Below are 27,556 nucleotides of genomic sequence, written 5' to 3' on the forward strand. Positions count from 1 at the left end.
AATATCCAGGGGCAAGCCAAGGGAAAAAGCCAATGGGCCTCATTACGACCCAGGCGCTCTCTTAATGAAGGGTGGCGGTACGGGAGTGGCATCGTTCATTACGGGACGCCCTATTATGAGGTTCCCTTGCGGGACTCAGTAAGGACGCCTGGTCCCGCAAGGGGACCAGGGAGCTAATAACGGGCCCGTTATTAACAGGCCCGTTATTAGCTCCCTCCTCATTCCCATTGAGCCCTATGGGGGCTCAAATGGGAATGGGGATGGGTTTTTTCAATGAGGAATTACCGGGTCCCCCAAGGTTGGAATGACCCGGTAACTCCTCATTGAAGGAACCCAGTACTGGAACCCGGTATGGAGGCAGCCATGCCCTTACTAAGGGCATGGCTGCCTCCATACTCGTAATGAGGCCCAATGTCAGAAAAACCAGAAAAAACAATCCAAAAAGCACCAGAATGAAATGCCCTAGCAGGAAATGATGAGAAGCACAGCTGTGTAGTTGGTATTAACTTATATACAGTTCCTGATTGGCAGTGTCACGTGACCTGCCCGTGCTCAGTGCGAGCGCATATGTGATCTGGCGTCCTCTAGTCACAATTGGCAACATCCAGCTGTATTGCTGGAGCAGAAAAGAAAGGAGTTGGGGCTTTCTGTACGTCGGGAGCCGGAGCAGTAGAGAAAGGGGTGCGGCCGCTGCAAACTGCACGCCGAGCGACCCCCAAGGAAGGGAGTGGTATGCCACCGTGCCGGCACTGGTAAGTGCATGACAGAGCACCACAGAGTTTCCTGCAGGGGTCACACACTACCAATTTGTGGCATGCATATCAACAACTGATATAGTCAACCTCACTCCACCCTCGTATCTCAAACACTGCCTCCTGCACCTTTACTGTGCTGGTGGACTACGCTCAGTGGACTGTCCTCCATGAAGCCACTCATGTGATTGGTCATCCAATGTCCATCTAAGAGACGCTCACAATTGTGATTGTTGAAAAGCATATCAGTCTGCTACGTATGCATGTAATGCGATTTGTTGTGCAGTGCTACATCACGATCCTCCAGAAATCCCCAAGCGGTGCAAGTTCACAATCTGAGACAGCTCAGGCACTAGGAGGCCATGCCAATAGCAGATGACCACATTACATCATACTTATAACCGTATACTCCCACACCCTGATATTACAGCCACTTGGAGAGCGCCTGGTTGAAATTCCAGTTGACCAGTTACAAATGTTCCGATAGCCAGATGGGATTAACTGTAACTGTAACTGTAACCGCAGAAAAAAAGCGACTGGTTAAATCATTGTAGGAAGGCAAATCAATAGACATCTTTTGACACCAAAATATTTACAAAATTCAACAGCAATCCATCAGAAATCCATCCTTATCATTAGAAAAAATATCCAAAATGACATAGAGGAGGACTGAGCTCAAGCTTACCCCTTCACCCCCCCAATTGTTGGGTCAGCGATTCCACCTTCTCCGATATTCCCACGAAACCCTTAGAACGCAACATTGTTTGATTTAATTCTGAAGGATTTCTGTACAATAGGTTATAGAAATGAAATGAATACAATAGGTTATAGACATGAATAGAATATCCTGTATATTTGGAGATTTGTGGACTAGTATCCCGATATTTAGGGACTTAATGAGCTAGGAGCTATTTAGCACCGGCTTGTAGGATAGAAGGATTCAAGTAGCTGTATTCCCACGAAACCCTTAGAACGCAACATTGTTTGATTTAATTCTGAAGGATTTCTGTACAATAGGTTATAGAAATGAAATGAATACAATAGGTTATAGAAATGAATAGAATATCCTGTATATTTGGAGATTTGTGGACTAGTATCCCGATATTTAGGGACTTAATGAGCTAGGAGCTATTTAGCACCGGCTTGTAGGATAGAAGGATTCAAGTAGCTGCAGACAGTACTTGTGTGTATTTGGAAATGTACATTAAAAAAAAAAAAATTAGGTGCCCTAGAAGCCGTTAGCAGGCATTTAAAACAAATGGTCACATGCAATGGACAAAAAGTCACAGTTTGCAGCTCAGGTGAAAGTAGGGTCTGCTTGCTGGGTGATGCCCTATACACATGGGTTGCCTTTATGGCCAGATCAAGCCTTCATTTTAATCCCTGCCTCCTGGATGAAGGATTGATGGTAGGGCAAATACCTATAAATACAAATATGATTGAATGGGCGGTTGAGCAAGATTTGCACCTTCCAAAACTGCCCAGTGCCTGTCAAGTAGAGGAGAGTTATTCTGAAGCTCTATACAGACAATGTAATTTATATGAATTACTAAATCAAAACGGTCTATGAAAGTTTGCTTAAACCCCATGAGGATACTGGAGATTAAGGGTGCATGGTTAAATACTCTATATCAAGCTAGAGTATGTTAATCAGTTTGTTACGGAAACAATGGATGAGTTTATGTTTACCAGTATAAAAGTGAAAGAAGGCAAAAAGCCCTAGTTTTAACATGTATACATGTAGCTTTAATGCAACAATGAACGATGATTGAAAAAACAAATCATAAGGTTGGTACTGATGGTTTGTTTTTGCTATTGTTGCTGATCTTTATTCAGGTGCGATTCATGAACCCAAAAGAAATTATCTAGGGATTGGAAGGAATTCTCTCCATAGTAGTTCAGTAAATGCTGTGACAGACTCAATAAAATGAAGACTGCACGAAAGAAATAAAACGTTACACAAAACATTTTGTTAAATTCACACCAGTTTGCCATGGTTTGCCCTGATCGCTTCTTGATTGAGCTGTCACTGGTCTGCACTTTCTTTATTAATGTCTCTTTCCTAAAATGCTGAAGAGTTCCGACTCCTGTACTTATGTATCCAGCATATGCTGTAATCCTTCAAGGTTTTCTTCAAGATGCTTGCACGGTTCTTGCTCCCATATTCAACATGCCGCATATATCCTCACTGTACAACAAGTCATCCTATATCACTGACCAACTCTTATAACCTTCAACTTTCATAGAAAACTCCCTTCATGACCCTGCTACACCAGCAGATCTTCACACTGACTCCGCTACCTTCTCCCAATGTCCCATACTGGTTGGGAACGGTGTTGTAGTGTGTCTCTGAGTGTGGGTGACATCACTGATGGTGGAATGTGGTGATGTCAGTGAGTGTGGAGTACTAAGGTGTTATGTTCTGAAGTACGGTTCTAACAGTTACAGTTGGAGATCTAAGCTGGCATGAAGGGACGTGGCGGTGTCTTCCTGGCATATACTTACCAATAAACCTACAGATAACTTACCTGCTGGTTCGGGTGTTACTCCAGGTACCAAGTTATTTCACTGGCGAAGAGGATAGGATCCTGTCGAGGAGGGGGCAGCATATCAGCCAGGAATTCCGCCCTCCGTCTGTACACGTCCTTGTGGTTGCAGCCAGCAGCCTTAGCCCCAGTAACAGGGATCTGGGTGCTACACTCCAGCAGGCCGGATAGTGCTGGAAGAGGCAGTCCCTGTTTTGAGCTGAGTCCGGAGTTGTGTTTTGGCGTCCGTAGTGCAGGAGCAAGAATCAGAGGTCAGCTGTTGGCAGATCTATTGTTGACGTTCATCTGAGTCGGCGCTTAGCCGTGACCAGAGTATTTGGTACTGGACTGGTGTAGCAGCAAATTTGTCGTGAGAACATTGGCCCAGTGAGGCCATGGCCGGAAGCTGTCAGGCAGAAAAGGAGCACGTGAGAGTGGTGGCGTGCTGACATGGCGTGTAGGGGCCCGGCTGATGTGGATGCGCACCGAGGAGTTCGGGTGTGCATCGTGGAGCCGTGCCCACCAAGCCGCCGCCATGTGGATGCTGTGTTCGGGTGTTTCCAGCAGCGGAGGGCGTCGGGGTGGGAGTTCCCCGGCGCCGTGACTCTGGAGGGATTGCCGTCAAGAGGGGGGAGCAGAGATGCAGCTTCCATGGCACCTTCGGCAGAATGGTAACGTCATTCTGCCGTTTCAATGCGTTCCAGCAGGAGCGGCTGGAACGCGGAAGTGGATTGGAACACCTTGCGTGGACGGCGTTTCAGCGTGAAGGACAGGTAGCTTCCCTCAAAGGGAAGTGCGTATCGGCTTGGAAGGAAGGCATCCCTGTAATGGTGTGTCAGCGCCACCAGGAATCGGCATCCAGCGGAAGCGCAATTTTCGTCTGGGGCATACGGCAAGGAAGTATTTAAGGACTGCCCGTTTCCTTGGTTGGTCGAGTGGGCGTTTGAATAAGGACATCCGTTGGTGCTGCAGAGTTGGGTCTTGGAATGTTGAAGGAGCTGAGATTCGTTTCTGGCAGCAACACCGCTGGAGGAGGACTTTTGGAGTCTCAGCGGAACTCTAGTGAGCTAGTATGTGTGTGAATGCCTGTCTGTATGATGTCTTGTGTTTGTGTTGTGGCCTGATTCGGAAATATTGGTGTGTCAGTGTTAGGGGCCAGTGTGGATTTTGAGTGTGTGAGTTGTGGCCCGTGTGTGTTCAAGTTGAATATGTGCTTTATTGAGATTGTGTTTTTATAGTTAACCCATGTTCCTTTCAGGTGGGGTTGGAACCGGTGGGATGTGAAGGTACTCGTGGGTTGTGGGTTCGATTATCAATGTATTATGTCCTGTACTGAAATTGCTAACATGATTTTCTTTGTAGGAGGGGCCTAATGGTCGTTCGACCTGGACTTGCGGGTGGGTTTTGGACTTGTGGGTTTCAGGGTCCATGGGAAAGCAGGAACTTTCGTTGTGCAGTGTTATTTATAAAGCGACGTTGTTATGCAAGCTATATCTGTATTCTGTTCTCCGTCTTCTGTGTGAAGGCTGTGTCGCCTCTGTGTGAAGGCTGTGTCTGTGTCACCTGAGTTAAGGAATTTCTTTTGGATCTGTTTTAGGGTATGGAGGCTCTATTTGTGCAGGTGGTATGCCTCGGTGGCGGTCTGGCAGGGGCTAGGGGCCCAGAGGAGATGGTGATGGTGTCTTGGTTGTAGTCTGGGTACTTTAGTGGATTTGGGGGTGTGTGCTGGCGCTGGTTATGGAAGCTTTGTTGTGCAAAGGGTCCCATATCTGCTATTTGTTCCCTGTTCTGGTAGTGCTCCTCTAAGGGGCGGTTTTGGGGCAAAAGGGTCCCATTAGTTGCGTACTGATTTGGTGCAGTTTGGCTTAGACTAGGGATTCCGGGTTATAGTGATGGTGTGCTGCAGTGGTGAAGTTTGGCAAGGACTAGGGGTCCCGGGTTGTAGGTATGGTGTGCTGCGGTGGTGCAGTTTGGCAAGGACTAGGGGTCCTGGGTTGTAGTGATGGTGTGCTGCGGTGGTGCAGTCGGCTTGGACTAGGGGTCCTAGGTGTGTTTGGTGTACTATCATGGCAGTCAGCAGGGACCTGGGTCTCGTGGTGTGGTGGCTTAAGGAGTGTGTTTTGGTGCGGTTTAGGTTGACCATGTTTTTCCTATGGTGTTTTTGTGTGTTAGGTGTGCTCTTTATGAGTGCTGTTGTGGACTGATGTTAGAGCTGATGTGCTTGTTGTGCTCTCTGTTCAGCTGGGATTGTGCCCGGCGGTGGCAGCCCTGGTACCCCAGGGTGCAGACTAGGGCGGAAGGTTGTTTGGTGCACAGAAGGTTTGCCGTGTTAGGTAATGTACTTTTGGGGAAACGCTGGAGCGTGGCAGGCTCTAGGTTTCAAGGGGAAGCTTGAAACAGGTGGAGTGCATAGTTTATTACTTTTGTTCCTCGTGTGTCTTCCAGCTCAGGTTTTAAGGGAGGAGTTAGCCCTTATTCTACTTCGGTGGGTTCCTCATTGTCTGTGTTTTGTGGGGACGGAGTGGAGTTGGAAGGATTCTTCAGTGCAGTTAGCCAGATTTTCTGGCACGGTTCTGGTTCTTTGTTGTCCATTTGTTTGTTGGCACAGTTAGGGTGCATATTCTTGTATTCTTGTGGTGCCAAGTAGGTTATGGTTGTGCTGTGGTTTTAGTGCTATTTAAGGCACAGTTTCCATTAGTGTCGGTTTCAGTTTGGTTGGCATCCAGCCTTTTAGTGTATGGTGTTGGGTTTGTGAGCGAGCTCCAAGTGGTCAGCTTTTGTGTCGCCCATTTGGAGTCTGGTTCGTTGGTGCATTTAGGTGCTGGCCACACGTACATGTGGGGGATTGTTTTGGGTGAAAGTTTTAGTTGGAAGATCCTTCTTGTTCAAGAAATGTAAGGAGGGAGAAGTGTTGTAGTGTGTCTCTGAGTGTGGGTGACATCACTGATGGTGGAATGTGGTGATGTCAGTGAGTGTGGAGTGCTGAGGTGTTATGTTCTGAAGTACTGTTCTAACAGTTACAGTTGGAGATCTAAGCTGGCATGAAGGGTTGTGCCGGTGTCTTCCTGGCATATACTTACCAATAAACCTACAGATAACTTACCTGCTGGTCTGGGTGTTACTCCAGCTACCAAGTTATTTCACTGGCGACGGGGATGGGATCCTGTCGAGGAGGGGGCTGCAGATGAGCCAGGATTTTCTTCAAGATGACTGCACGGTTCTTGCTCCCATATTCAACATGTCGCATATATCCTCACTGTACAACAAGTCATCCTATATCGCTGACCACCTCAACTCTTATAACCCTCAACTTTCACAGAAAACCCTCAGCTTCCATAGAAAACTCCCTTCATGACCCTGCTACACCAGCAGCTCTCTACACTGACTCTGCTACCTTCTCCCAATGTCCCATACTGGTTGGGAATGACAGCAATGTCGGTTAATTTATGAATGAGCCCCCTTAACACTGCCTTCCTAGCCCCGTCTGACATCCAACTCTTCCTCTTTTGAATAGGACACCATTCAACTCCTCCCGCCACCTCTGCTCACTATTCTGTCTCTCCATCGACCCCCTGTTTCTTCCAGCTCCTTTTTCCCCTGATGTGACCCTTCTCTTGAAGTCACTTCCTACCAACATCCCCATTGTCATGCTAGGGGACTTTAACTTTTCCAAGCCCTCTGAAGCCACCTGCCTTGAACTTAAATCCTTCCCATCTGACCACTCCATGTTATGTTATGTTATGTTATTTTGCATTTACATAGCGCCTTATATACCATTGGTATGGTCTGAAGGCGCTGGTAGGTTGAACGCCCTTGGGAAACGAAGTTCAAGTCCTTGAGAGAGTAGAGAGGGTCAAAGGTGCGTGTGAGCACCGGATATGTGGGCAGCTGGTATGGCATTCGTGTAATAGCTGCTTCTTAGCGGTAGGTGTGGTGGTTGAGAGATCAAAAGTATGTGTTCGTTCTGGTAGGATTTATCCAGACCGATTGTGGGTGCGTTAGGCCTGAGGAAAACGCCTAGCTGGGGGGTGTGTAACCAGCAGTGATTAGTTAGAGTGATGGAGAGTATGAGGCAGATGTTGGTATGAGAACAGCTATACCGAATGGTGTCATAGTATCTCTGTGTTCTAGTTGAATGGTGGTGTAAAGAAGAGAGTAAGTGTGGTGATGTGATATGATGGGTTACATGCTCTTTCAAACGTTGCATGCACTCCAAACCATTCCATGTAAGTCACACAATTCTATGCACTCCAGTCCGCTCCATGCACTCCAGTCCGCTCCATGGAGTGCTCCATGCACTCCAGTCCGCCTCCATCCACGTACTCCTTCCATGACGAGCCTACCCACTCTGGTGGGAACTCTTTTTTTCACATAAGTTTATATTGGCGTTTTCATAAACTTTCTTACAACTCCCCCCTTCCTGGAAGCCCCCTTCGCCCACTTTATTTCCCAACCACTATCCAATGCGTCTCTCCTTCCTTCCAACCTGATGTATTGGCCAATTTCCCATAAAGTTGTCCTTCCATTCCCACCTTTAGATTTCTCTTCTCCCCCTTGTAGAGCTTTGTCCTCCGAAGCTGGAGCCTACAGTTTAAACCAGACCCAGGAGTTTAATCTTTTTCGGGCACCATGTTCCTCTGGAGTCCTTTTGTAAGAATTTCATTACCAAGTCCCAGTCCGCCACAAATCCCTGATGATTCCCTTGTATGGAGTAAGATACCCATTCTAATGCCGCAAAGTGGCATACCTTACCCACCCATTCATGCTCTGTAGGAGGCTCCCTCGATTTACACTTCTGAGCAATCACCAACACCCCTGCCATCATTAGAATCACATACACCTTGCGCTGTGCTTTCGAAGGTAGCTCTTCAAGAACTCCTAGACCCAAGACTGCGAGGCCCTTCCCTTGATCCCCAAAATTTCCTCTATAGCCTCCCTAATCTTTTCCCAAAACCAATGGGTCTGCTGGCACGCCCACCAGATAGGACTCCACAACCCCTCTGTGCCGCACTCCCTCCAACATTTCTTGGGCACCTTTGGAAATAACTTATGAACCCTCACTGGGGTAAGGTGCCACTGGAACATCAGCTTTACCCATATTTCCTGTAGTTGTACTGAGCTGGTGAGCTTGGGAATAGTATCCCATAATTGTGCCCATGCTGCCTCATCAATCGGCTGCCCCACTGATTCATGTAATGTCTGCACCCTACTTCCTCATTTTGTTTGATGTACTTATTGTCCCCATAATATGCTTAACTCCGGAGTCTGATATTAATAGTTTCTCAAAGGGTGTTAGGGATCTTATTGCTGCCTCCTTAAATTGATAGATTCAGCAACCAATGTCTCAGTTGTGTGTATCGGAATCACTCCCCTTCCTCCAATGAAAAATCTAGTTTGCACTGGTTTAAGGATTTGATCTCTCCCCCCTCAAACATATCCCATATCTTAAGACAACTGCAGCCTCCCGCCCCCTTATTTACTGAAACTTGACCCTCCCACTCCCAGAGAAAATTGGGGACTGTGGAATATTGGGGTAAATGGCGATGGAAAGGTGGTAAATCGCGCTCTAGTTACCAGTTCGTTCCACGAGTCCCCCACAAGAGATCCAATTAAACTGCAGTAGATATTGTGTGGTCTATTCCTCTTCGGTTTCCAATGCACTCCCTCAAGATGACCTCCCGCTACTGCTTCGTCCATTTGTCTCCAAACCTTTTGTCCGTCATCTTTTAGCAAGTCCTTAATTAAGTTGGTCTGCGCGGCCAAGTATTATGCCCGGATATCCGGTTCACCTACCCCGCCCTTATTTCTTGGCATAGTCATTACAAATCCTGCAACTCTAGGTTTTTTATTGTTCCATAGGAACTTCCTCATGTGCCTTTGGACCGCTCTAAAAAAGGACTTGGGCACTCTTGTTGGTAACGTCATAAAATACAAGAGTTATGGGAGAACCACCATCTTTAGCACATTAATCCTTCCTATCCATGATATCGTCAACGGACCCCATTCTAGTAACATTTCTCTGATGTCCCCCAGTAAGGGGTGGGACAGGGGAGGGGGGGTAATTTTCTGTGAACAGCGATTCAATGTCTTTAGTAATGACCACCCCCCCACCCCACAAGTATTTTATAGCCTTTCCTGCCCAACTATATTTAAAGGCCCTTTTCAGCTCATGTTCCTTCTCTACCGATATTGTCAAATTCAGGGCCTCCGATTTGGCAGTATTCATTTTTAACCCTGCTACTGACCCAAAATTTGACAACTGCCTACTCAAGACCCTAATAGACATTTCCGGATCTGTAAGTGTCAAAAGCATATCATTCGGAAATGCAGCTACTTTATGGATCTTTCCTCCAAATGGGATTTCTGCAATGTCTGACGTTTGCCTTATTGTGGCCAAGAGCGGCTCCAAATGAATCGAGTATAACAGTGGGGACAAAGGGCACCCCTGTTTTGTTCTTCTAGATACCCTTACTGGACCCAATAATTGTCAGTTAATCATCAAACGTAGCGTTGGGTTAGAATAGTTTGCATTTATCATTTAGAGTATTTTAGCCTCCAACCCCCATTTTCTCCATAGTAGAAAACAAGAACTGCCACTTACTCTATCAAAGGCTTTTTCCACATGTAAAGCAATCAAGATAGCCCGAATGTTCTTTATGTTAGCCTTTTCTATTAGGTGTGCTATTTTTCTAGGGTTGGTTCCAGTTTGTCTACCCTGTATAAAACCAGATTGGTCTGTGCCAATGAGTTACGGAAGAAGGTGGTCCATCCTGTACGCTAATATTTCTGTATAGATCTTTACGTCTATATCAATTAGTGCAATAGGCCTGTAAAATTTGCAACTTGCTGGATCTTTTCCCGGTTTCGGGAGCAAAACCACCTTAGCTTCTTCCATCGTTGACGTTATTTTTCCCGCCTCCCCAAAATAGTTGAACATCTGAACCAAATGGGGAATTAACTGTTCCCTAAATGTTTGATAAAAGTCGGCCGTAAATCCATCCGGCCCTAGAGATTTGTTTATTTGCAGTGATGCTATGGCCCTACGGACCTCCTCCATCGTAATATCTTGGTCTAAGTCCAGTTTATCTTGCTCTGATAGAACAGGGAGATCGCATCTCTCCAAATACAAAAAGTGTATCTGCTCTAGGGGATTATCAGATTTATAGAAATCAGTATAATACGTTGAAAATTCCCGGGTTATCTCAGTTAAATCTGAACTCTCCCCTCCCCCTTTTAATGTAATTCGTAGTAGGGTACTAGCTTTCTCTTCCCTCCTAAACAACCTAGCCAGCGAGCTGTCCGCCTCGTTTGCCTTTACACAGTATCTCTGTTTAAGGTACAGAAGTGCACGTTCTGCTGCCCTTGTTTGCAAAATTTCCAATTGTCCCCTTATGGCCCCGTATTCTCTCCAAGTTTCACCCCTACCTCCAACCCCCATCTTGGACATGACCGGTTTCAATATTTCCTTCAACTCTCTTTCCAAGAGTCTCCTCTCTTTAGCTCTTCGAGCTTTCAGCACAATAATCTTCCTTCTAATTATGGCTTTAAATGCATCCCGCCTCATTTTTTGTTCCGTGTCTCCCAGCATGTTATCTTTGAAAAATTCCTCTATACCAACTCTTATTTCCTCCCTCAGTGTTTCATCTTTAAATATAAAAGTAGGGTATCTCCATTTCCACAGCCCAGGAGATAGGTCTTTTCTCATCACTTTTAAGGTTATGGGGGCATGGTCCGATAATGCTATTGCCCCTACCTCAATCTCTACAACCTTGCCCAGCAAACTCTGGGATACCCACATATGATCTATCCTAGTCGAGGTCCTATTGACATGAGAGAAGAATGTATGTCCTCTAGTCTCTCCCGTCTTTTCTCTCCAGGCCTCCACCAGTGAGAGCATGTCTAATTTCTCACACAATTCTCTCGTGGGTTTGCCCTGGGTGCCCGCCCTGGGTCACAAGCTATATTGAGGTTACCTGATAGTGTAATTGCAAATCTTTCCAATTTAGTCAACATCTACTGTATGAACCTGTCTTGGGCGCATAGATGGTAGGTATCATATATAGTTCTCCCTTCCCCCGTAGAACCACTGCCAGATATCTCCCATTGGTATCTTTCTCCCAATCCGCTACTGTAATGTTAAGGTTATTCCGTAAAGCTATCATCACGCCTCTCCCACCCTCGTTGGACTGAAATATCTGTTGATACCCCAGGAGTCTAATTTTGTGTTCATCACTCACTTGCACATGTGTTTGCTGTAGAGTCTGGAGGTCCGGTTTTTACCTTTGTAAAAATCTTTCTAACTTCTTCCTTTTCAGGTGGGGGGGTGGGGAGTTCAACCCATTATTGGTTTTAGCCATTTTCTGTGCTGTACATGAAGCTATTTGTATATACATTGGATTCCCCATTGGGAGGCCCTCCCCTTAACCCAGCTGTCCCCTCCCTTCTCACCCCCACAACCCGTCACCCTCACTGGGTGGACTCAATCGGCCTCTAGCCCCTCCCGGTACGCCCTCACAGGGATTAAGCCCATAGCGCAACCCAGCCCTACCAAGTGCAGGCCCTCCCAAGCCCATGTAGTGATCTCAAATCCCACAATAACCCCCCTCCAACAACTACAATACTAAAACAATTGCCCTCCACGGATTAACCTATGGAAACATTCTCAGGATCATATGACCTCCTTTAGGTAGCTGTGGAGTCCTTCAGTGTCCTCTTGAGGTTTCTCGCTTCACCATGGTCCATTCCCAAGTCGTCTTTTTTTCCTGTCCTTTCCCCGTGGGCACACTAGGTCCTTCATCTTCTTCCTCTAGCCGAAGTAAATTCACACCTTCATTGCAGGATGAGACGCGATGTAGCTGGCCCTCCCATTCGATTACCAAACGAAAAGGGAATTTCCAATGATATCTAGTGTCTTTTTCGCAAAGAAACCTCACAACCAGGCCCATTTTCCTCCTTTTAAGCATCACTATTTGGGACGGATCCCGAAAGAGTTGTAGCTCCGAACCATTATATTTTAACTTTTCACCTTCCTTAATGCTACCAAGATCTTTTCCTTTTGAGTGTAATCATTTAGGGCCACCTAGACATATCTTGGCCTAGCTCCCGGTTCTTTCTTCAACGGCCCCACTGTGTGCACTCTGGCCAGTCTCAGTTCAGTGTCGCCTTCCAATTCTATTACGTCTGCAAATATCTGCCGGATCGCCGTCCTGAGGTCCTTATCGTAAACATTCTCATTCAAGCCTTTTACCCTGATATTCGATCACCTAGATCTATTTTCAAGATCCTCTGTTTGCAGCTCCAGGTTGTGGGTAGCACACGCTAGGTGTTCCAGCAATTTGTCATTTTTCCGTGCCTCACTTGCAAGCTCCTGGAGCCCCATCTCATTTGTGTCAACTCTTTCCTCTAACATATTCACATCTCCTTTTATCTTGTGCAACGCTGATGTCAGGTCCTCCCGGATCTTGTACAACTGTACCTGCACAGTCCATGCGATTGTATCCCCAAAGTCTTGAAAACATTGTCTGCAAATGTCTTGTGTGATGCCTGGTCTTGTCTGGAGTCTCCCTGGAGTCCCATGCATTCCTGTTTTTCCTGGCTTCCTTCCCCCTCAGGCGAGGTTCCCATATCCCTCCTCTGTAGCTTTTGAATAGTATAGTAATTTGCTGGGGTTTCTTTGTACCTTTTGTTGGGTTCAGCAACTCTTTTCCTCTGTTTTTTCACATCCTCAAAATCTGTCTCCTTGAGATACAAGAATGTCCTTCATGCCTGCAATCCCCTCTTTATTCTCCCTCAACAGTTCCAAGGAACCCAGTAATCTGTCCTTTCGTATGCCACCTTTTATTAATTGCACTCAGCCCCAGTGGACTCACCCCCCCTCAATGGTCTCTCACTTTTCAGACACTGAACTAGTTCCCACAGCGAGCACAGAAGGAGACTGCCTCCCCTTTGTGTTCCTCAATTGCTTCTCCTAACTCCGGCGTATGCCGCCTGTTGCTGTCACTTGCTCCAGAGCCCTAGGAGCTCTGTTTCTGGATTGACGGCCTGATTCTTGTCAATGTTGGACACAGGAAAGGGCACAATGTTGAAAACTCCTCAAGATGGACAGCGTGTCAGCAGTCCAATATATAAACAGACTGGGAGGCACAAAGTCAAGAATGTTAGCATTGCTAGCTAAAGAATTCTGGCACCTCTGCCTACAGAGAGAGAGATATCAGTGATGGCAGAGTACTTACCGGCCCGTCAGAACGAGGTTGCCGACTGGAACTCCAGATTCCTCAGGGACACCAGGGATTGGAAGGTGGACGAAAGAGTCTTTCAGATGCTGATGACGAGATGGGGTCTCTGCAGAACAGAGATTTTTGGGCAAATTGCTGGGTTCTTCATTTGGAGTCCAGATCCAGAAGTGGAAGCGATAGACTCATTCCTACAACAATGTCCGAGCAGGGAATATGCATTTCCTCCATTCGCAATGATTGCGAGGACAGTGGCGCAGGTGAGGAGACAGCAAGTATCCATGGTGCTGATCACGCCAGACTTGGTAGGGTCAAGCATGGTTCCCCGATCTGCTAGGATGTCCCACAACAACTCAATAGCACTACCGAGGTTCGATCTAATAGTGAGGTACCACGCAAGGAGGCGGGGGGTGTCATCCTCTGGTGAAGACAGGCAGCCTGAATTACATTCTGTGGGCATTTTCAGGGGATCCTGGTCTAGTTTAGGACTATTGGACGAGGCTGAACAAATTATCAAAGAACCCTGGGTGTCTGGGACCAGGAAAGCATACAAAACAGCCTGGCAAGGATGGCACAATTGGTGTGTGGAAAGGAACGTGCATTCTATTGGAAGAGATGTGGTACACGTAGCCAATTTTCTGGCTCAGTTAGCAGCTCAGGGCAAAGCATATAGGACAAACAACACAACACAGCTCATGCTATTTCAGCGGGACACCTGAGAATTGAAGGGATACCAGTGGGAGAACATCTTCTGATTTGCAGACTTTTGAAGGGGGTTCGAATAATTAGACCACACCCCGCCCCCGAGACAGAAATACGACCAGGCATGGGACGTGGATAAGGTCCCATGCCTGTGTATATGGGACAAGGTTGGAATACAGGTGTGTGTGGGACGGTTTCTGCTCCCCACCCTGATGGCAGGTGTGGCATCAGGGTGGGGAGCAGAAACAGGTATGACCTTGTTTCATCACCAGGCTTTTAAACATGCACATGACATCGTATGTGCTCATCGAATTTTTAGGTCCCACACAGATGGTCCAGACTATCATGCCGCAGAGAAAGAGGCTCCGGGTGCTCCTGCAGAGCAAAGGTGAGCGAATCAGTTCCCTTATGGTTATGAATAAGTCACCCCTGGGGGGGGGTCGCAATTCCCTAGTCATGGACTCGTAAGCTGCAATGCATCTCACTGGGCATAGTTTGGGTTGATCTGGGAATACTTCATATGATATTGATCGCAACCAAGTTTTCATCCTTTTCACAATATCGAAAGTCATTCCCTGTGGAGATAAGGTTTTCCTATTGATCTCTAGCGTCTGTTACTCTCTTACATGACAGTAAGCATAGAAGCATAGCCAATTTGGCTGATAACGCCTGATTTGACTGCTGGTTAACTCACCAGATATATGTGAAAGGATGGCTCTCCGTCCTGCTCTTAACTCAGGCAGGGGCGCGAGTCTGTTCAGCGTTGGAACCAGTTACTTCACTGGTTCGTATCTTCCAAGCCCAGTCCTGCTGCGGCGTGGATGAATGTTCGTTCAGGTGAGTCTTTATAGTACTGAGGATTCTCCTCAGTAAGTGTTCATACTTTCTGTCTGTCTTTTATGTCCTTCTTGCTTCAATGCACTGTTTTATGCCTTCTTTTCTGCGCTATTTGTTTGTATGCACTTATTGTCTTTCTATTGCTCTGTGTTCTTTCAATTGCAGGCCTGCCGGTGTCGGGATGATGGAGTAAGCGAATGCATGCAGCAACGAAACAGGTTTGGTAATGTTTCAGTAATGCGCTTTGCCTTCTGTGTGCCCGCGGTATTTGTTATGGCCTGTTCTTTGCCTTACAGGTGTCTGCTGACTTGTGCTGATGGTGCCGAGTGGATCCACAACTGTACTCAGAGCCAGGTAATGTTCTCGTATTCGCGCAGCGTTCTTAAAATATGCACAATGCTGTTCTGTTGAACTCTGCTTACTGTTTTCTTTCCTTTGCAGCTGTTTGCCGAACAGTGCGTCGCTGAAGCGGAGCAAATCCTGAAGCCGTGCCGGAGTCGATGAAGCTGTGATAACAGGAGCTGGATGCCAGTCGTCTGATTGAAGTCGCGTGAGTATTCCTGCAACTGCGGTTCGTTCGAGGCTGGAGAGGAACAGGTGAGAGTTGTACGAAGTCCTCGGGTAAGTATCTTCAGGAGCTGTACTGGTGAGCATCACACTGCATCAAGCAGAGTAACGCGAAGCAGGGAATGCATGCATGGGTGTGGTTTATATAGCCAGCCACACCCAAAAGGCAGGACTACAGTCTTGTGTTCTGTTTTTGGCTATTCCTCCTCCATGTTGGAGGAAAACAGGAAGTGCTTGGATTCTATTCACCCAAAGGGTGATGTACATGACGCCAGATGCGCCAAGCCTGGGCCCAACCTACCTTTATCTGTCCTCTTACCAAGTGGCTTTTCTGGAGACCCCGAGCTACCTGTGTGAGTGGATGTTGTGGAATGGAGGCTGGTGCCAGGTGGACAACCCAGAGTCGTGACAGAAACCTTTCGGGGCAGTTGCGTCAGCTACGCTGGCTAGATGGATCCGGTGGGTTATGTCCCAAGCGGGAGTAGATACAGATTGCTATGGAGCCCATTCAGTGAGAGGGGCGATGGCCTCTAAGCCTTTCCAAGCAGGGGCCATACTGGAAGACATTATGGAGGCAGCAGACTGGTCAAAATAATCTTAAAACCTTGTATTTTAAGCCAGTGGAAAAAGTGGCAACGTTGGTTATAAGTAAGCAAGCTTTGAACAACCATAATCCGAGCCTCTGGGTCTTGACATATGACACTTTATTTATAGCGCGCCTATACACAGGTTCAAGGCGCAACAAGGCAAGGGGGGCAACAAGGGATGACAAGAACATGATCTTACTGTGCCAAGTGACAGTGAGAACGCACAAGTGCAGGGGAGAGGGAAGTGGAAGAAGTTCCAGACATACAAGTAGTTTGGCCAACATGTGGCAGTGCAAGGGTGGTTAAGTGCAGACAGCAAGGGTTAAATAAGTGAAAGTAGGGGGGCTGTAGCGTTGCAGATACAGCCCCAGTGCAGGGGAGCCAGAACAGTGAAGGTGTGCAACTGGGAGGGCAGGGACCTGGGACCATGATTCAGAGTGTAGCCAGGTAGACCAGTGCAGTATCATACACGAGATCAGCAGGGAAGTGGAAGATGGAAGGCAGAAGCAAAGAGGAAGGTCTTCAGTTGCTTCCGGAACCGTAGATGGTTCTGCTTAAGTTTCAGAGAGGCTGTTCCAGAGGGAGGCGCCGGCAGAAGAGAGATCTGCCACCAGCTCGCTGCTTAGAAAAATGCCTGACTCTCAGGGAGTTAGAGGTGGAGGAGCAAAGGGCTCGAGAAGGAAGATACTTCTGAAAAGAAAGCAGGAGATGGATTAGTCCGAGGCCCCAAAAGGCCTTGTGGATAATGCAAAGGGTATTGAAATTGATCCTTGCAGCCACTGGTAGCCAATTGAGGGATTTCAGTGCTGGAGATATATAATCCCTGGGCTTAAGGCCATGGACAAGTCTTGCAGTCCTGTTCTGGATGAGTTGCAAAGAACGGAGAGAAGAGGTGGGTAGATTTAAAAAGAGGCTGTTGCAATAGTCAAGCCTAGAGAGAACCAGAGCTCTGGAGACAGTGAGCTTCTGGGGTAAGGAGAGGAAAGGAAGAATACCTCTGGGGAGGTGCAGTTGGTAATTTGACTTCTTAGAGACGTAGGAATTGTGAGGAGAGAAGGAGAGTGTGGAGTCAAAGATAGCTCTGAGGTGCTTAGCCTCACAAGTGGGAGGGGGAAGAGGGCCAAGGAAGGCCGGCCAGAGAGTGGAGGAAAGGAGGGGTGCAGGTGTGCCGATGAGCAGGATCTCTGTCCTGCTGGCATTCAGGCAGAGATAATTGGCAGCACACCACCCCTGGATTGCAGACAGACAGCCAGGGATGAGAGAAGGAGAGGAGGAGACAGAGTGGAGCTTGAAGGTGAGCTGGGCATCATCCGCATAGCACTGGAAGTTTTGAGCACAGTGCAGCAATGCTGTGGGCGAGAGGTTCCAGGTATTGGTTGAACAACCAGGGGAAAAGGTTAGACCCTTGGGGAACACCACAGGTGGAGTAGAGGAGAGGAAGGACCCAAGTTGGACCAGGGAGGGTCGGTCAGAAAGGAAAGAAGTCAGCCAGGCCAGAGCCTGATCAGTGATACCCAGGTTTTCACAGAGTTGGTTGAGCAGGATGGCATGGTTGACTGTGTCAAAGGCAGAGGAGAGGTCATGTAGGATGAAGACAGAGGGGAGATTGGAATCAAGGTTAGAGAGCAGGTCTTCACTGATGTTCAGGAGAGCAGTTTCCGTGCTTCTGGCTGCTCTGAAGCCAGATTGGCATGACGACCAATGGATTCAGTGTGAAGATTACGCTGGGAGATGGGCAGCTTTTCCAGGAGTTTGCCCAAGAAAGGAGTGATGGAGATTGGGCGATAATTAGCTGGAACGGAGGGGTCGCTAAGGATTTCTTGAGAAGAGGGTGCACAAGAGAGTGCTTCAGAGGGGAAGGGAATGTTCCAGAGGCAAAAGAGTGGTTGCAGAAGTCAGCCAAGGCTGGAGCGAGGGACAGGGAAGAACCCGTTTTGATAAGGCTCTCATAGATCTGACTGTCTAGAAACCTCGTTGGGGGAGAAGAGAGGACAGGCAGAGTAGTGAGGGGGCATGGGGGGAGTAGGAGATGCTGAGAGGGTGGACAGGATTTCCTGGGTTTTAGAGTTGAAGTGAGAAGCCATGGTCGTACATAGGGCCTGGAAAGGGATAGGAGAGGTAGAGACTGCGGCATGGGCCTGAGGGGTGGAAAGAGAGAGGTGAGAGGAGAAAGTGGCCACTCTGAGAGAAAGAGAAAGAGAAAGAGAAAGTCCTGTGGCGAGATAAGGAGGCATCCAGATGGATGTTGAAATCGCCAAAGAGGAGGAGTTGAGTGGTTGAGGCCAGGAGAGAGGAGGAGGGGTCTGCCCACACAGAGAGGAAGGAGGAGATCTGACCAGGTGGCCGGTAGATAGTGGCAATGAGAGAGAGAAAGCCTAAAGACAAGGCATTCAAAAGGAGGAGTAGGTCTGCATAGGAATAATAGAGGCAGGGATCCACTCCGGAAAGATCAAGGCTAAACCCCCACCGGGACGGTTGGATCTGGGAGCAGAGAGGATCTTGTAGCCATCAAGAAGGAGAGTGTTAAAACTTGTGACAGAGCTGGCCGTGAACCATGTCTCAGTGAGACCAAGGACATCAAGGTCCAGTTATTCCAGGAGATGGCAGATGTCAGGAGTGTTTGACAGCTGAATAGAATTAAGATTTTCCATACATACATGACAGAAAGTCATAATTCTATTAAAGACAAAGAGGCGAAGGATTATCCCACCCAGTAATCTATGTCATGTATTGTTAATGAGATGTTTTAATATGATTTTAAGTTTACAAAAGGATGTATTTGGGTGTTCTTGCTCATGTCGATTACCCACCCTTGGGCCAGAAGACTGAAATCTGGTCAGTGTTTCAGGTTCTATGGCGGATAATAAAGCAACAGGGTCATGAAGTTGATTTAAGAGAACAGATCTACACCATCTACCGGTTGGGATCCTACAGTTCTGAAAGGATTAGCCAAAGAAAGAGGATTACATAAAATGGTGGACAGGATTTATAGAGATGGACAGAGACTATTGGTAGTTTAAGGTCCCATGTTGGAAAGACCAATAACATTACAAACTACAAAAGACTCTAAACAAATGGGGGATTGTCGTTTTTTTGCATTTGTAAGTTACTGTTATTGTTTTGATGATGTTGCTCTAATAGTAAAGTTGAGAAAAAGCATAATCCTTCGCCTCTGTGTCTTTAATAGAATTATGACTTTCTGTAATTTATGTATGGAAAATCTGAATTACCCGCACATAGCTCTGGCTGCATCAATCAAAACAAATCAAACGTTGTGTTTAAATGCATAAGGCAAACACTGATCATATCTCCTAAGCAGGCAGTTTACTTGATATGATATGGGATTTATAACGTGCCTATACAGTGTTTCAAGGCGCAACGAGGCAAGGGAGGGGGATCAGAGGAAAGACAGACAACGATCCTACTAGGCCAAGTGTCATTCAGATTGCGCAAGTGCATGGAAAGGGGGAAGTGCAGGGGGCGGGGGGACAGAGCACAGTTTCGAAGTCCTGCATTTGGACTACAAAATTTTACCTTTTCACACTGTCCAGTAACAGTGTGCTGAAGGGGGAAAAAGTAACCCAACAATGGGCGATTTCTCCGAAAAGTAAAGGAACGAAGTACCCACCCATACAGATAAGGGGTGTATCGGTCAGTTTTACTCAAACAATTGGCAAATATTCCCAAAAAATAAAAATTGGGAGTAAAAATACTCCCAACAAAAAATTGTAAACGGATATAGAGAACCTTAGCCTGCTTTCACCTACACAGCTCAATGGATTTGTTTGGCCCACTAGTGCGCGTGGTTTATGGTCATTGAATTGAAAAAGATGCATCGAAATGACAATGCATCGAAAAAGATGCATCAAAAATAAAAGCATTGAAATTCTATGTTTTACATTAAATGTACATATCCATCAAAACTTTTCCATCAAATGGATATGTACTTTATAAATGTAAAAGATACCATTTCCATGCGTTTATTTTCTACATTAAAACGTTACATGGAGCTGTCCAGTGCTGAAATTTCGGTACTGGCCAGCTCCTTGTAAAGTTTTAATGTTTTTTTTGTAACGCCCACACACACCCCTCCTTAACCCTAACCCTAATCTAACCCTAGCCCCAACCCTAACCCTAACCCCTAACCCTATCCATCGAAAATTATTCAATGTATATGCTTTTCGATAGAAATTCAATTAACAATTTTCAATGGAAAGTTAGTCGATGGAAAGGTGTTAGATGGAAAGACCGGATACCGTGCACGTACTACCACAGGAAGAAACTGGTATTATTACTGCCTTTTCAGAAAAAGTAAGTATGTATCTTTTAATGTGCATGAATAATTAGATTAACAGAAATAATGATTACACAAATATTTACATTTTTCAGTTAAAAAACATTTGTATTACATATAAAATACTCCCATTGGGAATTGGACTTTAATTTGTACTCGCTAAGAAATCATTTTACTCCCAAATTTAAAAAATAGTGAGTAAAATACTCCCAAACCTTATCTGGAGCACCCTTTCGTTTTCGCCAAGTCGAACACTGCCAATAATATAACACGTGCAGGGAGGGGCACAGCATGTATACTTTAAATTACAGTATGTTTATTTATATTGTGTCTTCTTCTGTGAGCCCGCAGTTCCTCCTCTAGTTTAAGTCTCTGTGCTCCTCCCTACCTTTGTTGTTATATTATTGACACGTGTGTGCATTTCAAGAATACTCTCTTTGGGTGAAAGAACACTGCAAACGTATAGCCTCTTGAATGTTCCGTTCATAAATCCTCCCCTTCAGAGCAAGAATTAAACCTATTAGCAGGTTCGTGTCTTTCTCCGTGGCTCAAGCATTGCAACCAAGTATCCAGTACCAGTATCTGCTTGTGTGACTCCCAACATCTAGGCATCAGCTAGCTAGTAGATTATGCTTGCGGTGCAACACGCTGCATGTCTTCCACGCACCAAAAAAATAAAAACAAGAGGCCGGACTGTATTAACTTGGTATTTTAGGGGATCGGGGCGCTTGAACCTACCTTGCTCCCGCGTCCACTTTACGAGCACCGCAAGCCACAGCAAGAAAACCACAGACCCTGGTGCTGAGAACATTCTGAAGATTGCAGAACACGGTAGGCCGCGTTGCTAGGACGCCGTAACCATCGAACTGCGCACACGCGCACAGGGCGGAGCATCCGACACGCATCTGTTCACAGCAGACAAGGAAAATAGACTTTTTTTTAGAGCTAAGACATCTGAACGCTCTAGAGGGGCAGAGAAGATCAGAAGGAGAAGAGTTGTCTGCTTCAAGAAGGATCCAGGCGGAGCGGTGCACGCCTTTGCAAAAATAGTAGCCTGGGTAGATTAAACCCTGCTCAGTGAACTGTTCACGTGTCCTTTCTCCACACCACAACAAAATACGTTAAAGTGCTAACCAGTCCTCCATGTTGTCAGGGTAGCGCTGTTTTCGAGGAAGTTCCGCCGTCAGTCCTCCCACTTTGCTGGCTTGTCCTTTCTTTATGTCTATGCCAGAGAAGGATGTGTCAGTGCAGCTAGTACAGTGGGCTAGTCCTTCTTCCTTGTCTATGTTGGAGCAGGATGTGCCGCGATGGTGCCTCTTAGCTGGCAGGGTAGCCTGTCAGTGGGAAGACTAAGCTGACTTCGTGAATCGTTCTCGTCTTTGCCAACGCCGGAGCCTCAGCAGGATGGGAGGCTTCTTCCGCAGCGAGGCTATGTGCCTGGCCCAACTCTTCCTACAATCAGGCTCTGCTTATGACTGTATCAGCGAACTGGGGGAGCGGGGACTAGTCGAATTCAGAGATGTGAGTACAAATGTTTCTAAACGATCTGGCTGCATAAGGTATATTGAGGGTCTGTTAAGTGGGACTACCCCTTGTAAGTCAAGCTACTGTCCCTGCTCTGTTTATGGGGCATTTGGTACTGATGTACTTTTGGCGTTTCATATCTGTGTGTGCGTTTTGGGGGAACCATACACTCCCCCCCCCCCACCCCCCCGTTTTTCATTAAGGGTATAATGAGCTACATATGTGTTTCAATGCAGGCATCGCTGACTACCCTATGCCCATCGGTGCATTCGGTGACCACCCTCTCTACCTGTAGGGAAATTGGCTAGTAAATCGTTGAGGCTATGTGCGGTATGTTGGACTTTCTGCGTATACCTGTGTGTAATAGACTGTACTATCACATCATTGTGTTTATGGAGCATCAGTGGCTAGAATGTCTATGAGGGCGTCAGTGGTTACCTTCCATGTTCGCATCAGTGGTTACCATCATTGATGAACTTGCAAACTAGTAGAGATTAATTTATGGGTGCCTCCCGCTGTGCATAGCATCGTCAACACCCGAGCCCCTTGAGCCCCATAAACGTTTAAATAACAGGCACTTTAAGCCTGAAACTTGATTTCATGTATACTAAGATCACCCGAAGCAGTGGCAGATTTAAGGCAAAGGGCGCCGCGGGCAAGATTGACAGAGAGCTCTAGGTAGGCAGATCTTATGGTGGGAGCACTTAATGGCTGTCACAATATGCTACATTGATGGACTTAAGGGACACACGTTCTATGTATTTCACTTTTTCGACTATTCGTATTGTGTGTTAAGGGTTATGACTGTAAGGCAACAGCCTGCTCACCTCACCAGATCATGCTGACATAAAGTGGTTTTTCCAGGTTCACTCAATTTATTTTAGTGGGAAAGCTGCTTTACCGTTCCATATGTTCATTCCTTCAAAATCACAGGCTCTCCTTCACCCCTTCCAAAATCTTCTGCTCTCCTCTTGCATCCACTCCCTTGTCATCTCCCATAACACCCTCACTGCTTTTGTCTTCCATGTTCTCACAACCACTCTCCCCTTTCTCACAAGAAAAACGGATTTTGCCACAGCATGAACAATTGGAACTGTTCACCACACACCCCTAAGAAAAGCCTGAGAGATGAATCCCAATTTATCATTGCCTAAGAATTAACATTTGTGCACCTTTAGTTCAACATATATGCATAAACTGGCCTAGAAAATGAACAGCATAAACCCAGAGAAAAAGAGAAGAAAGACAACTAGTGTAGAAACATCAATCTACTGATCTTCCCATCTGCTGTTCCCTATTTCATTTAATCCTTTCTTCCTTCAAATTTCACACCCAGTCAGCTTCCATCGACTTCCCCAACCACCATTCCTGCTTAGCACCACTCAAACACCCACGGACCATGTCTTCATGGCCTGGTTAGAGAGAATCGATGATGATGTCTCCCCTCAAAGGACTGAGCAACGAGGGCCACAGCCCATTATCCCATCTTGGCTTCAGCGCGTTCCTACAATATGTCCCCGAACACTGTGGCTTCCCCCAGCAGGCTGCAAATGAGGGGCTTTGTGTCCAGGCATCTTGTTGTGAAAGACAGGCTCACCCAGAATAGCGCAGCATTGAATAGGACATTTTGTGACTTAATAAATAGCATTCTGAAGCACAAAAAGTTAGTTTTGCTGAACATTTTGAAGGAGTGATACTATGCTGGAGACAAGGTCATGACGCAACAGCATTTGGAACTGTAAAGAATATCATCTGGGCGACACACACGTTTGGAAACATCTGCTACCTTGCATGGTTAATATGAAGTGTCAGTGTTATATGGAGCAAAACTAGTCTAATATTGAGTGATGCTTTTTTTGGAATAGTTTACACTGGGAACGGAAACACTTTACACTGGCCCCTAATTTTGGCATGTATGGCAAGATGCGCAGACCACACACATTGGTTAAATAGTGAAGTCTGAAATGTTGCTACTTGACCATGTATCTACATAGCACAAGTGGATACAAATATGTGTTCATGTTTGGGTTTGAAGACCTACAGTAATAGCCTGTTTCATACAGATGTCTTTAAGAGTGCCCAAGACACATAATAAACCAATCTGTTATGTTATTGTGCATTTGTATAGCGCCTTATATACCATTGGTATGATCTCAAAGCTCTGTGGGTCGAACGCCCTCGGGGACCGTAGTGCAGGTCAGCGGAGACCGTAGGGTAGTAAATAGTGCTTGTGTGCACTCAATATGTGTGCAGCCAGTACGGGTTACGTGGTGTGTAGCTTCATTCTAATGCTAGGTGTGGAGCAGTGGTTGTGTGAGGTCAGTAGAATGTGTGCAGCAAGGCTGTTGACCTCAGAGTTTGCTTTCTGGCGGTGGTGGAGCTTGTGTATTAGGTTGTGTGCAGCTAGGCTGATTTTATATCGTGGGGTATAACTGCGTTATGAACACTGTTTAGGTGTTGTTCATGGAGGTGTGTAGGTATGTGTCCAGCTAGGCTAAAATTGATCAAGGGGTATAGCTGCATTCTATTGTTGGTGTAGAGGACAGATTGAGCCTATCGGTACGTTTGAGTGTCTGTGCAGATTTGTGGGAGAACCCTATTTCAGATTACCTTCCAGTGCCCACTGAGCTGACCGTATCTATTTTAGAGGTTTGGCGCATTGGTTCACCGGGAGAGATTCTCAGTCTAGCGCAGAGTTTGTTCTGATTACCAGTACTTGAGTTTGTCTTTCCCTGCTTGGCAGTGTCATCGTGTTGAGTGGCCCTATTATTAATCTTTATTGGGTTACTAGGAAAAACCTCCCCTCAGTCATGTTTCACCTTGGCCCCTTCTCTCGGCAGTGATTTGTGGAAGAGGACCGCCACCCCTGCCCATTTGCTTCCTGCGGTTTCATGGTATTGGATCGGGTAGTCCCTGCTACAGAGGCGACCCTCATCTCCCTTCATCAAATTTGTCTCTTGAAGGCAGACTATGCCCGCTCCCTCTTTCTTGAGTTCCCGCAGGACTGTGACCCTTTTGTTTGGGCTGTTCAGCCCCCTTACATTCCAAGAGTCTAACCTATACATTTGTTCTTACTAGTAAATGCTCCATTGTTTTCGGGTGCCTCTCTTTTCCCTGATCAAGCCCTGTTTTACCCTGCTGTCCCTGGTTGCCCCCAGACTGGTTGTGTGCCCCCAACTTGTAACTACCCCTGGATCCGTTGTCCAGGTTCTCGATGTGACCCCCACATACGAGCATTGTGTGATACCCGGCCTACCTAATCCCTCCCAATCCCTGCATTAGTCTTTGCCGTAGTCCTGCAGGCATCTTTGATGTACACCTCTCCTGGTTACAATTGTCTGCTTCATGCCTTCTTCCCCTTTTTTGTGCTCCACCACTGAAAGCTGGTTTGCTCTGATAATGACGCTTCCCCTTGCTGGTTCTCCACATTGTCCCCCTTAGAGACTCGCAGGCACATCCCCAACACCCTCTGTCCGTCCTCGACCTGGGAGACAGTCTTTTCCTCATTCCCCAGGCAAAACTGATGCCTTGTTGGAAAAAGCCATTGGTATCTGATCTTTCTCTTATTTAGTTCCTCTGTAAGTGGTTTAAACATCTGTCTCCTTGCTAGTTTGGACTGAGATAAGTCATCGTATAGTTGGATTTCGCAACCCTTTAGCTGAATTCTCCCCTTTCCTCTGGCCGCACCCATAAGTCGTGTTTTATCTTTGAAGCTATGCATTTTCACTAGGATGTCCCGTGGCATTGCCCCTGGGTCCACTCTTCGGCTGCACACTCTATGCGCTCTTTCTATCTCCATATTTCGGGCATGCTCTCCCTCCACTAGGTTCACAAACCTCTCCCGAATGCAGCCCTTGAGATCGGAGCCCTCAGCCCCCTCCTTAAGGTCCTTTATCTGACTATTGTCCTTTTAAACCTAGCTAGAGCCGCAAGCAGATCTTCCTTGGTGAATGCCACCTCCTTGCTGTTGTGCACCGTCTGGTTTCCGAAGTGGAGCTTTCTCTGTGTGTGCCCCTTTTAGCGTCCCTCCTGAGCTCGCACACCTGGTGTGGTGCTCTTGGCCTCTCGCTGCCGCCGTGCCTGCTGCGTGTCTTCCACGGCCCGGGCTTCCCGGGTTCTGTAGTGTTCCCCTTTTGGCTCAATTGCAGCCCCCAAGCTCCTTTACACAGTAGGGTCTCCCGCTGGCTGTGGGATGCAGGTTGATGCAGGTTATTTTATAAAAATTACAGGGCAGGGACGGAGCTCGCTACTCACACGTCCGCTCAGCCCGCCTGCTTGGCTACACCTGCGTCAATGAGTTTTTATGCAACTACCCATTTAAGAATGTTCTGAGGACACACTTTCTTCCATATACATGCTTTATTTGAAGAGCTCTTCTTGATTTTAGGTATTAACTAAATAGCAAGCTATTTAAATGATTTTGGGTGCTCTTTACCAAGGCGGGATTAGCCAAACTAATTCCATGAGTTTTTATATGAATTGGCCAAAACCATGTGGGGGAAAATGAGATCGTGAACATTTTATCAATGCTTGCAAATTGATATTGCACATAGTGATTACATGCACACATTCTACATATATCCACAAAAAAGTATATATGTGAAGCCTCTCCATGCTAAGTCACTAGCCGAATCGGTGTGGCTACTGGCAGGAGGAAGTATTTATAACTGATATATTATTAATGTATATTTGGAGATGGTTCTTGCTGCATGGCCCTCTATATACTCTACTGACCTGTTGGGAGACTAATGGCCTGATTACTAATTGGCAATCTTCATTTCTTCATCATCCTGTTACATTGCTTGCTTACATGAGGTGAAACCTTCTAGAGACAGATGCTACCTATTACTATTTCCAAACTAATAGAAGCGATAGTTACTACCCTTCCCCTGTGTTTGCATCTTTTTTTCTATCCCCCACTCCCGTGACCTTTACTCCCCCTTCTCCATAGATCATTTCCTTTTATGATACCAAGTCACAAACCTGACCTGGGATGGAGGCAAAATGTGGACTCTGTGTAGTGACAATTACCAGTAAGTAATCTTGCCATTATCTCCCTGGTCCATCTGCCTCAGTGTTTACTTGCATGGGGATATACACGCAGTATCCCAAGAGATAAACAGCCCATGATACCAAAGTTAATGCACATCACAGTGATTCATTGCCCCAAGTAAGTCTATGCGTTACACGAATAAGCGATTTGCTGAGCCGTCCCCACCATTGATTTGTAATGACGAATGAAAGTGTTGGGGTTAGCCCACATGACAGCCTTACAGGGATGTTCCCCTAACACCTTCCTTGATACCTGAGATTCTACGGATAGCTCTCTACCTTGGATAGAGGAGGGTAGGGAATACCCACTTCTGACTGCTGTGGTGGCAGCAAACTTAACCCACCACAGTTGAAGCATTTGGTTTCAAACCATTCTTTGTAGAAGAAGAATAAGAAGTCACAAACACAGAATCCACCTGACAAAATTACTTGGAGCACTGTAAGTATAGACAGAGCGGGTGAATAACTTTTGATTACAATATAG

General features: G+C 46.6%; 2 protein-coding genes across 2 annotated transcripts in view; one reads left to right on the forward strand and one right to left on the reverse strand.

Annotated features, from left to right (window-relative positions):
- The window catches only part of TCTN2 (tectonic family member 2), a 794,052-nt gene extending 772,619 nt beyond the window's left edge, over window positions 1-21,433 (reverse strand). Inside the window, exon 1 of the mRNA XM_069619693.1 lies at window positions 21,235-21,433. Coding sequence (XP_069475794.1) covers window positions 21,235-21,307 — 73 coding nt within the window. The 5' untranslated portion in view covers window positions 21,308-21,433. The remainder of the gene's footprint in view (window positions 1-21,234) is intronic.
- A 240-nt stretch (window positions 21,434-21,673) lies between these two features.
- Window positions 21,674-27,556, forward strand: part of ATP6V0A2 (ATPase H+ transporting V0 subunit a2) — a 721,136-nt gene continuing 715,253 nt past the window's right edge. The window contains exon 1 of the mRNA XM_069619692.1: window positions 21,674-22,017. Coding sequence (XP_069475793.1) covers window positions 21,901-22,017 — 117 coding nt within the window. The 5' untranslated portion in view covers window positions 21,674-21,900. The remainder of the gene's footprint in view (window positions 22,018-27,556) is intronic.

This window comes from Ambystoma mexicanum, chromosome 10, assembly GCF_040938575.1.
Source record: "Ambystoma mexicanum isolate Mex_15411 chromosome 10, UKY_AmexF1_1, whole genome shotgun sequence".
Lineage (NCBI taxonomy): Eukaryota > Metazoa > Chordata > Amphibia > Caudata > Ambystomatidae > Ambystoma > Ambystoma mexicanum.